This window comes from Panthera pardus, unplaced genomic scaffold (genome assembly GCF_024362965.1).
Source record: "Panthera pardus isolate Hobbes unplaced genomic scaffold, ASM2436296v1 HiC_scaffold_13, whole genome shotgun sequence".
Taxonomy (NCBI): domain Eukaryota; kingdom Metazoa; phylum Chordata; class Mammalia; order Carnivora; family Felidae; genus Panthera; species Panthera pardus.
This window is the reverse complement of record NW_026526688.1, coordinates 104,583,783-104,596,220: the sequence shown is the minus strand read 5'-3', so window position 1 is coordinate 104,596,220 and position 12,438 is coordinate 104,583,783. Positions and strand designations below refer to the sequence as shown.

The 12,438-nt window shown below is 36.6% G+C and overlaps 1 protein-coding gene across 1 annotated transcript in view; it reads left to right on the top strand.

The window, feature by feature from the left end:
• The first annotated feature begins 6,314 nt into the window (after positions 1-6,314).
• The window catches only part of MYOZ2 (myozenin 2), a 40,844-nt gene continuing 34,720 nt past the window's right edge, over positions 6,315-12,438 (top strand). Inside the window, exons 1-2 of the mRNA XM_019418519.2 lie at positions 6,315-6,482; positions 7,043-7,131. Of these exons, the coding sequence (XP_019274064.1) occupies positions 7,056-7,131 (76 nt within the window). The 5' untranslated portion in view covers positions 6,315-6,482; positions 7,043-7,055. The remainder of the gene's footprint in view (positions 6,483-7,042; positions 7,132-12,438) is intronic.

The following is a 12,438-nucleotide window of genomic DNA, read 5'->3' as shown; positions in this document are numbered from 1 at the left end:
AAATCCAATGACCTTTTCTCATATGTCATTCTCTATGATCTCTTTGTAGAACTTGACAGTGCCTGGAAATTCTCTTTTGAACTTTGCTCTCCTGGTTCTTTTCCAATTCTTTAACTATTTCTTATTCATATTTTTATTCACTTATTCATTCAACAAATATTACTAGGCACTGAATTTTTTACTCCTAAAATGTGTCATAGTTTAATGAGAAAAAGTACTAAGTGGGTTTGGATTTAGGCAAACTACATGGGAAACCAGCAGATTACTGGACATTTGGATGGCGAGCAGATTCAGAATATGGAGAGTTATTTATACAATTCAGGTTTTACTAATGACATTAGGTTCTGATACACTGATAAATCACTCTCACATGGAATATATATTTATCAAGTTCACCAGAACCCTCTCTGTTCATTTCTGGATACTTTATTTCTGAGCAATTCCTCTTCTGATCCACACATGCTTTACTTATGTGTATTAATACCACAGCTCAAGTCATATCCATCTTTCTCAGTTAAGGAACCATTCCATTTTTTCTATCTGTGTAAACTTCAGCATGTGATTTAACTTCTCTGTATCTCATTGGCAAATGAGGATTAAGCTATTGTTGTTTAAGGTGACTTCCCATATTTTGTTTGTCATCTTTTCACATGTTTATGCTACTTTTAAACTTTTGAGGGGGCACCTGGCTGGCTCAGTCGGTTAAGCACCGACTTGGGCTCAGGTCATGATCTTACTGTTCAAGCTCCGCATCAGGCTCTGTGCTGACAACTCACAGCCTGCTTCAGATTCTGTGTCTCCCTAACTCTTTGCCCTTCCCCTGCTCATACTCTGTCTCTCTCTGTCTCAAAAATAAACATTGAGGGGCGCCTGGGTGGCGCAGTCGGTTAAGCGTCCGACTTCAGCCAGGTCACGATCTCGCTGTCCGTGAGTTCGAGCCCCGTGTCAGGCTCTGGGCTGATGGCTCGGAGCCTGGAGCCTGTTTCCGATTCTGTGTCTCCCTCTCTCTCTGCCCCTCCCCCGTTCATGCTCTGTGTCTCTCTGTCCCAAAAATAAATAAAAATAAATAAATAAATAAACATTGAAAAAAATTTTAAAAACTTTTGATGATGATGATGATATTAACAATAGAAATAATAATAATAATAATAAATAATAATAATAATAATGGTTAGCACTTATTACACACTTAATATGAGCCAGGCATTGTGATAAGCACCATGCCTTGTAACAGCTTTATAACATTGATGCTATGATTGTCCTTATTTTATGGTCAATGCTGCTGATAACTCTAGCATGTGATACATGGCCGTGAAATCCAGGTTCTGTCACTACATTTGTTGACTCTATATTCTTTAAAAACCTTCATGTTTTCTTTAATAAACTTTTATTTAATTAGGTCATGCTAAATTTGTATATAAAAGCAGGGGTAAATTTTCCTGCAGGTGAGAGAACTGTCAAAGAAAATGCTTCCATAGACTGTAGGAAAAATACAGGCTGGCTAGAATCATGAAAGGAAATGTGACAAAGTTCTGGATAAATGCTGGGATTATGCAAGCAAAGGAAAAAAAATGATTTGCGGGTTTGCTTTGGCAACTTGTTTCTTAATATTCCTGTATATGAAACTTTATTTCTTTCCAAGTTCCCAGCCCTATTACGTTAGCTGTCCTTGACAAGCTGGTCATCGGGTTCTGTTTAACTCTCCTTTTCACCCCAGTTTACCTTAAGTCTTAATTTAAGAACCTAGAAGGAAATGCTTAAGCAAAAGAAATAAATTTTCAGAGGAAGACAGGTAAAACACTGGTTTGCCTATAAATGGACTATTTTCATAGAGGTGGATTTGATTCTTATTTTTGGCCCTAAAGGTGGTAAGTGTGTTTGAGTGTGTGGTTTACTGGCCAGGAAAGGAAGGAGAGGTCTACACAGCAAATGGCACATGTTTCCATTTGTTTATGTTCAGCATTTTAATAACTTTAGTATTTGCACAGCTGAAGGAAAGGAAAGCACCCTGAGAACAGACACCATGAGGAACTGTACAAGTTTGCAAATGAGAAAAACATGAGTTGGAAAAGAGCCACAAATGTTACAAGTAAAAAGTACCCCGGCCAAAATAAACCTAGTGTTGGGATGCTACATTCTAAAAGGAATCAATAAGGAGCACATTGAAATAATTAATCTGACAATTTTCAACTCTGCTTCTTTATTTTTGTTATGAGGATATCAACACAGAGATATCTTCCTCTATCTTAGGAAGACAGAGATTTCTGCACAGTATAGTGAAAATACAGAAGCCTGTGGCTCAGACAGAACAAATTTTTAATTCCATCTCTATAATTTACAAAGATGATGTTGCATGGGGGATTTTACTTAATCTCTCAGAATGTCCATTTCCTCATCTGTAAAACAGGAGCAATGCCTAGCAAATATTAACTAAATGGTGGCTGTAATAGTTCCGCTCAAATACTGTAAATGCCCTCAAGCCTATACTACAGTGAGACCAATTGCAAACTCATCTGTTTGTCTTGTACTGTCTCACCTTGGCCAGTGGGGTGATCAGCACAGCACTGCTTACAACTATTCTGCCCTTGCTGTGGTTGGGTAATAAGATTGATTGTAAGCTGGACCTTCCTGGATGTAGGAAAATAGAAACTGTGAAAATATGGCAAACCAGTTAGCCATCGAGAATGGATAAGCCTTTCGCACAAACCAAAACACACGCGCCCATAGACGGCCCTACCAGCTGTAAGTTTTTATACATTTGTTATCCTTTCTTTCTTCTGAGGGTTAGCACCATATATGATGCCCTGAAGGCTGGTAAATAACCGATCATCCTATTGGATTTGTCATTTAAACACTAGCCTGGCAGCTGCCCTTTTTGAGTTATGTGTGCATCCAACCAGAACCTCAATAATGGTGATATGTTGTCTGCCCATCTAGCAGACAGTTCCCACATCCTGGGCACCCCCGGATCCTGCCCTAATCTCTAACTGCCCACAGTCACCTAATATAAACTGAAAATGGGACAAGGAGAAACACAGAACTAAAAAACAAGTGTTCAGTGAGAGGAAGATCAATGTAGACCTTGTTTACCACTTGGCTAAAGGGCTCATGTTTACTGCACTGGCTAAATAAGGTTGCCTTTCATGGGTCTTCATGGTGTGAATTTTTGTTAGGTGGTATATTGGCAGTGAAACTCACCTTATTTAATCTCTTTTTCTCTTTTAGCAAGTGGTGAAGGAGTTGGAAACACAACTGGAAGCCCAAGCAAAAGAAATAGTTTGATTACAGGGGCATTAAGAAGTTCTGCCAAAAACTTCTTCCTCACTAGTCTCCCAAGGCACCAGACTCTACCATTAGGATCCCATTATTTTGCTTACAAGAAAAGATCTCATCTGTCATTGTTAGCTCCAATTAATCTAAAATACTTAGGGCCTTGATGGAAACTTAAAGACTACTCTGCTTATGTTAGGGTTAGGAAGAAGCATCAAAGACAAGAATAATTAGTAGGGCAAGGCAAGTGTAAGTACGGAGATCCTGGGGGTAGGAGAGGTAATTTTTTAGTATATGGTGTGTGTGTGTGTGTGTGTGTGTGTGTGTGTGTGGCAAGGGGACAGTCCTGGGTCTTGGGAATGGAAAAGTTGGAGTTGAGGACAAAGGGAGATCACAATATGACAAATTTGAGGGAAGTTTAATCTAGAGTCAGATCTCTGTGCAGATGACATTATGACTCAATTTAAAATTTAAATGCATTGGCTTTCAGAATGGACCATATTAAAATGCTTTAATATAACCCTTAATGTTCTTTTTTAAAATTTAGCCTTGTCAAGGGGCACATGGATAGCATACACTGCCTAAAAGTTACAATACCAGTGATTTGTTCTTTCTTCTTTTGAGAACAAACAATAACTCAGATACCAGAAAGCTGTCAAAGATATGTATAAATGAGCTTTAAAAATAAGGCAAAACAATGTTAAGTATAATTGGAAAATAAACAAAAATAAGTAAGTCATTATATTCTTTAAAACTTTAAAAATTGTTTAAAATACCTCCTTTCATTTTGGAAGCCAAAATTAACATAACAATTATTATCTACTGAGGACACCAGTTCAACCTGTAGAACCACATAACAGAAAATTGGAAGCATATTAAGGTGACCAAATAGGAAAACTGGGGCTTTCTGAATATATTTTTTTTTACTGAATAATGCAGTTGATTATTCTAATCCTTTCATATTGCAGGAATAATAATAGTAAAAGACAAAAATTAACATTCATTAAACTTTTATTAAGTATCAGAAGTTTCTGAAATTGTTGTTACATGTAAAATGTTCATGACACAATGTGGTAGAAACTGTAATCCCCGTTTTACAGATAAGAAAGCTAAGAGTTTAAGAGACTTAACTAATAGCATACTACAATAAATGCCAAAGCCAGGAATTTAAGGGCAATTGGAGAATCTTAGGAGGAAATTTAAACTGATTTGGCTCCAGCAAAATGGTTTCTCATTGGTGTCTAATTAAAATCTTCAATACAAACATTTGCTTAGAAGCAATTGCAATAGGTCAGTTTAAATCTACTACCTACTCCCTTGAACCATCGATCCCATGCTCAGTCACCAAAATGTATAACCTATTTCAATCTCATACAAAACAATTTCTTTCGTACGTGGCCACCATCATATATTCAAGTGACTGTTCATGTATTACAATTCTATTTTTTCCCCAAGTGTTTGACATAACAGGAAGGGAATTCCAAAATCATGCCAAACCTTTAATGCATTCCACAATTAATCTCCAGCCCACTCATTTTTTTCATACATTCAGTGAATATTGAGTGCCTGCCACACACTAGACACAATTCTTGATGCCCAAGCCCTTATGGAGTTCCTTGTATTTTTGGTAGGAAAAAGAGACACTAGATAGATAAAATAATGTTGACATGTTCTAGTGTCAAAATTTGAGAGTTGATATTATAACCATTTATCTCCCTTGCCAGTAAGTTAACCTCTAAATTTTAGCCAGGCAAATGGCCACACAGAAGAAAATCTACATTTCCCAACTTCTCTTGAAGTTCTCTGTATGGCTATTTGACTAAGTTCTGGATAGATGGATATAAGCAAAAGAGATCTGAGCAACATCAGGACATGTTCCAAAGAAGAGATAGTGTGCCTTTCTCATTACTTTTTCCTTTTTCTGCTAACAGAAATATGAACATTCTGGCTAGAGCTGAAGCAGCCACATAGGCCCAAAGGACCTGCATTTTAGGGAAAACGGAGCAAAAAATTAGAAGGTGATTGAGCCCTTGTTGATTATGTCAATCACATTAATCCTAGATGATCACCTCTGGACTAAGTTTACATGTGGGGAAAAACAAACTTCCATCTTTTTAAAATTTCTGTTTTAGCGGTTTTTCTTTCACTTCCATTCGACTTTAATTTTAATACAAAAATATAAAGAAAAATGAAGCCGAATTAGGGGAACAGAGAGTGGCACCATGTGATATTTTAGACATGGGGACGGGGGAAGAACTTTGTAAAGAATCAATAGTTGAGCAAAGTCCTGATTGCATGACAGAGTGAGCCATGTGCATAGACGAAGAGCATGTTACAGCAAGCAGGAAATAGTAAAAGCAAAAGCCCAGAAATGGGAACATGCTTCTTCTGTGTTCAAAGACCAGCAAGGAGGCCAACAAGGCCCACCTTCAAAATTTGTTATCCTGTCATTCTCCCAAACAGGATTCCTTGACTCCAGACCTTGCAAAGATTAGTCAACTTTGTAGGCACTGTTCCTCACAGGGTTTCTTCAAAAAGTGTGACCCAGTTATGAGTCTAAGCTTTTACTCAAATAGCTTCATGGCTCAACTTTAACACCATTTCAAAGTGCTCACCTGCCTCAGCATTCAAATATTACCCATTTTTCTGAACCCAGCATCTGTTTTCACTCCTGCTTAAGGGATGACTCTGCTCCACATTCCTTTCTTTATTCTTGAAACTCTGTAGATATTATTGTCCAGACTTTCATTTTAATAGTTAATGATCATTCTGTTCTCATTCATGTTATGTGTCTCTTGCCGCCTCAATTAAGAGGTAGCATGAGATCTACATGTCAAAAAGTTTTCAAAATCCCTTTTGGCTACTATCTTCTCAAAGAGAAGGTGCTCCATAAAAACTTTCTGTATGTTCATTCAATCATCTCTCAAACTAGAAGCACAATGGAGAAAACCTAATCTTTCTCTGTTCCTCCCTTTCGCCAGGAAGATATGAGTAGCTGAAGTATTTGGTGCTATATATAGTCAGTTGATGTCAGCTGGATGCCAGTCTCTTCAGAAAGGCTCAGTCCCCAGTTTGAGTCAGAGCTAGGGACCATGCCGTCCCAGGCTCAGGGATAAAAACCATCGGGCCCAAGTGCCATCCATACTCCATCTCCACTCTTTCCTCCACAAATTGGGATTCAACCCTGCTGAAAAGCACAGTCTAAGAACAAGGTGAGTATATTGTTTCCTAAAATGTTTTATTAGTCAGTTGTCCAAGGAGGTTCAGAGTTGTGACTCATAAATGGGCATTCTTTGCTTTAAAGGGCAGCTGTTGATGTCAATATTAAAATGTCACCACCAAAGAGTCCTGGTTTAATCTAGTGTCCTTTCTTCATTCTTACAGTTTGCTGGAATTGATGTACTGTGATGCTGGTACAAGTGAAGGCCAATAAGGAAATAATGACAGATTAAAATAAACTGTGGAAAAGAGAGAGGGAGGGGAAAGGAGGCAGCTCTCTCATTGTTTCTCATTGCCTGGTGACCATTGTACAAGTGTATAGATAAGACTGGGCCTGAAACTCTGAGTATTATCCTCTGTACAGTGTGACTTTGCCTGTCAATGAGTAACATGCTCTGTCACTAGATAGAGAATACATATTAAAGTCACTCAGTAGGAAGCAATGATAAATTCCTAATACAGAACAAAGATGCTGTCTTTCAAAAGGATGATTATAAAACACTCCAGACAAGTTCTTCATGATGTTTCAATAATGTTCCTTTATTTTCTATAGGGAACAAAAAACCATGCTTTCACATAATACCATGGTGAAGCAGAGAAAACAGCAAGCATCAGCCATCATGAAGGAAATCCATGGAAATGGTATCAATAAAAATCCTTTGTAGCATTAACATAGCTCACCATTAACATAGATCCTTCCTGATGTTATTTAATATTCTATAGTTTACTTCCTTTAAATCTTTGCTATTCTGTCATAACAAACCTGGAGCTCTAGGGAGTGTAGAAAAGCCTATGGTAACTAATCCTTTTGTAGTCATCCTTTCTCATTTGAAGCTATTTTCAGATGAACAACTGCTCTAAAGGAATGAAGCAATCTGACAGCTGATGTACATTCTGTTTGGCTTGCCTTTCACATTTCACATTATAAATTAATATCCCTCTCAATTCTTTTTTTTGGCCAGGTCTCATATTTATCTTGATGGTCCAACCTGCATGGCATATCTTGATTTCTTTTACCTTATACTGCATAAAACATTCAAAATATATTCTATTATCTTTTTTGTATGAAAGCTTTTAAGTTGGAATCCATATTGTGAATTTCTCCAACCCTGAAACCAGTCTTCGTATTTAGTAATTGGTTTACTAAGACATTTTTCTGTAGAGATCTACTTTTATTTATAATTTTTAAGGAAATGTAAAGTTTATGTAGTCTCAAAGCATACGCCCTCCCAAAATTTAATATAAATTAGATACAAGATGATATTCTACTCTCCTTTTCCTTAAGTTCTAGCAAGTAACTCTGGAAAGCAATTCTTTATACATTGCATTTTGATTATTACAAAGGAAATTCAACTTTATGAGCAAAGGATAGTATCAATTAAAAGTGAATAGGTAAAGTATTCAGAGGCTTTTAAGGGCTGATTTGAGCCATTCCAGATATATCTATGGGGTTTTCAGAATGCCTCCTTATTTCCCCTCCATTGATAAGGAATGTAACCTTTCACCTGAACACTATCGAGACCTAAAGGCATGATATCTGGTGAGGGCAGCTGGGTACAGGGGTAAGTATAGTGTTTTCATATTTTACCTTCCATAACTCACACTGAATAGAATCAAAGATTTTTTGAACTCCCCTCCCCACACAGTGTCATATCTAAACAGTCTTGTTAAGTTTCATTTTCTATCTTTTGCAATACACAATTACCATACTGGATTCAATTTAGTTTTACTATGATGTTAGACTAGCTTGGGATACAGTGAGAATAATTCTGAATCAGATTCCAGAACTAAACTTGTATCAGTTCAGTTCAAAAACTCATACTTCTTTTAAATTTTTGTGCTTCTTTATATTTCCTGCTTCAGGTAGTTTACTTGAAATTGTTTTTATAGTTTTCCTGATCAATAAGGAAAAAGGGGTGAACACTTGAATTTGAGAATAAATTATTTACCTTACAACTAGCTGAGATAAGTTATTTTCTAATTGCAGCACAATAATTAATCAATTGATCCATTTAATGTATTCCCAGTTTAAATCATGTGTTGGATTCTACTCTATGTTAGTCCTGCCATAGACCTACAAGGGTAAGAATATCTTTTTCTTTTTCTTACAACATAACTTTTATGTTTATGAAATATAAACAAAAAATACAACTATATCTCAAGGGGAAAAGACCCTCAAAACTATTATCTTACCACAGTAGGTCCTGGCCATGAAAAGTCTATGGAAGCCTCCTCCCAAGTCACGGGTAGATTTCCAGCCCCCTTAAGTGGAGTCACATGCTCTGCCTTTGTTTGGAGGTCAAGTATCCAGATAACACAGGATGATCACAGACTTTCCTAACTCATCTCAGATAAAATAGCTGTAGTACGTTAAGAAATAGCTTAAATAATTTCCCTATTTTATTTCCTCTCTTATTTCCTCTGATATCTTATGTGGAACTTTACTATTTTTATATGATACAGTGTCTAGAGATCTGGAGCTAAGAAAGTATCCTGGATACAGAGATGCGACATAGACTGCGGAGAAGCTTTCTTGGGAATAATCCTCCAAATTTTCAAATACATCACAGCAGTAAAAATCTGGATAATTTAAGATAGAACATTCAACTGTTTTTATCTTAATAATAAGACTAAGTAAATCAAACTTGGATTGCATTTTCCTTTATAAAACTGAACAGAGAAAGATATTTTCAAGTCCTTCTCCCACCTCCTTTTCCCCTTGTGCATCAGGACCTTTTTCTGTTGTGTGTTATAACTTCTTTATTTTTTTACATCATTTTTCAAAAACATTTAGCCTGGAAGAGAATGAAACGTGGCAATGAGATGACTAAATGTGTTGTCTTTTAACATGAACTGGAAGTTCACTCCAGTTCTTGTTGTCTGGGAGAGACTATAGCTAGTGAGCCTTTGAGATTAAAACAGTAGAAAAATGTAAGAATCAAATAAGGAGAGTTTTATATCAGAGTACTCATTTCATCTGAAGAAGAATCAACCTCAAAGAATTGATGAGCAATCCTATCCCTGTAGACTAAAATACATAGAACTGGATAGAAGAAGTAAAAATGTAGATAGCTTCCAGCCTCTACTGGTTATGCCCTAAATTTTTACTCAGTATAAATCCATTATATTTGTGGTGTCAAATTATGCATGAGCAGCAAATCTACCACACTCCCAACAAATAATTAATAGAGAGTATTCCCTGACACTAAGGCTGTGTACTTTCACATTGACCATCCTTATCATTATATCATGACCATCATCATCAATGTTAGAAGGAGTAGAGTTGACAGTGGTAGTAGTCTTGTGTTACCGCTGTGATACAAAACTTCTGTGCTTCTTACAGGAGTATGAAGAGCCATGTTGCTGCCATCTAACAAGTGCTATTCTAAAAGACAGACAAAAATGCAAAAATATTTTGCCATTATCTGTGCATGAATTAGTTGTGGGGGAAAGAAAACTTGGCTTATAAAAGTTTCATGGACAACAGCCCTGTGTTGTTTATCCCTAATTGGTCAATATTCTTCAGTATAAATCATGTTTTTCTCTCACTCAGGAACTCATTTGAGACTTGACTACTGGAGAGGAGAAAGAGAGATAGGGAAGCATGAAATGAGTTGTGAGTAATAAGGAGTAATAAGTTGACAGAGAAAAGAGGAGGGGGAATAAGAATAAAAGAAGGGGAGGCTCTCTAGAATAACTGGCATCTGACCAGAAGTGGGAGGAGGGGTGGGGAAAGAATTGTAATTAAAATAGCCATAAGCAGAACTGCGCATATGCTGTGCCCTGGTCTTACACACAGATATAACAGACAGTTCAGAAGAACTTCAGAAACAGGGAAGACCACAGTGCCTCAGAAGGCTGCTTCAGTCACCCTACAGTTTTTTCACTGGGGTGCCGTGAAGGCTTTTTTGGTATGTTTTCTGTTTATGTTCTTTATTTTTTTCCTCATGATTGGTGAATAGCTTTTCCCGGCACACAAAAGAGGACTGAGCAGACTGTTTTGGTGACTTCAGGAAAAGAGTTTAGCTTTGTGGTCTGAAAACAGGAAGCCCAGGTTCTAAAGGGAGTGCAGTTGTTGATAGGGTACCAGGAGCCCTGGGTTCCAGACTAGCCATTGGATTGCTCATCTGAACATGAGGAGGTTGGATTTGCTGATACATTTAATTCTTTTCTTTTAGCTTTTATTCATTTATTTTGAGAGAGAGAGAGAGTGAGAGAGAGTCCGGGGGGGGGGGTCAGAGACAAAGGGAGAGAGATAATCCCAAGCAGGGTCTGTCAGCACAGAGCCTGATGTGGGGCTTGATCCCACAACTCTGAGATCATGACCTGAGCTGAAATCAAGAGTCGGACTCTCAACCAACTGAGCCATCCAGACGCCCCAACCAATACATCTAATTCTAAAATTCCATGATTCTAATTTACTGAACTTTGTGCCAAAGTCAAACATCAATGTGTTTGAGTTTCTCCAACAATAACAAAGACGATGATAATATTGACATAAATTGTAAGGGCACTTTGAAAAGTACAGAGTGTAAAATCTAGAAATTCAGATGGAAGACTGTGAAGATTCTTTTTGCTTTTCCTGTATCAGCCTATCTTAAACTGTAATTAACCAAGTCATCAGTGTCAAAATAAGGACACCAAGAAGGCCTTAAATACCAGAGACAAAATACAAAAAGTATGCGGGAGAAAAAGATTTTAACCTAATGCTTCAGTGTACAAGTTTATTAGTTTTCTTTGGTTTCAATTTTGACATTAGCATTCCAAAACTCCAAGAAAAAAGCATGTTTTATTTTGAAAAGTTGTGTGCAGTAACATCTTGTAAATTCATAGATTTTCTGAGCATGCCATAGGTTCTTAATTTTCTAATAAGACCCTTCAGAGAAGTGGCTGCAGAGAGCTAGGCTAAATTTTAGCTAATACCCAAATTGAAATCACAGTGAATAAATCCAGCCACACTATATGTATACTATCATCTGAATTTCCTTCTTGTCTTTTTCATTCTAAAATGCTCTACAAGTACATCTCATAAACAGTCCTAAATGGTTGCATAATTCAAATTGTAGAATTCAATACATTGGTAATCTCATTTCTTAAATGTTTATAAATTTATAGTTATTAAACAATAATATTTTAATGGCAAGTTTTTGAAAACTTTACAAAATAGTCTTAGAACTCAAATCAAGGCAAAGAGATATAAAATAGGAAAGTAAAGAATCTCAGAGGTTTTAAAAATCAACTTTTTAATGTAAAGAAAATTATTACTGACATTATCAATTGCAGACTTTTCCAGCATTATTCAAAATCACAGTCTGGACTATTATCTTTCATGTAATATGTATATATGGTTGTTACATTTTAAAATAAAGTATATTTTATGGACTATATTCAATTAAAACAGGCCATCTATAAGCAGTCAGAAGAGACCTGTACAAGTGCAGAGAAAATATATGGCCTCAGGCTTCTTAGTAAATCAATAGGACCACCCTAAAGCAAGTCAATTTCCATTAACTTCCCTCCACTCTTTTTGTCTATTCCACCAGAATGGCAACTGCCAGGGAATCGTGGGGAAGTAGATTTTTAAAAGATCTTTTGTCTTAGTACAACTATGTATAAGTGGTATCTTTATAGACTATGATCTAGATTCATGGGTCTAACTAAATATGTAGCTTTTGGTATGATCAAAATTTCGTCTTAAATATGTAGGACTACCTGTGCGCAATCAATCATTGTTGATGAAGTTTCAGAATGTCAACCTATGAAATAAATGTGGAAAAAAAAGAATGTTTCCCTTTGGAGGAACTGAAGTCCAGTTTTGTTCATAAGACTATGCACTGACAGAGGTTTGAAAAAGGAACTGTTCATGTTTTCGAAGATTACATATTCTCTCAATAAAATGCAATTTTCCATTTGGTTTCTAATACTCACAGTAATGGAGCTCCTCAGTAT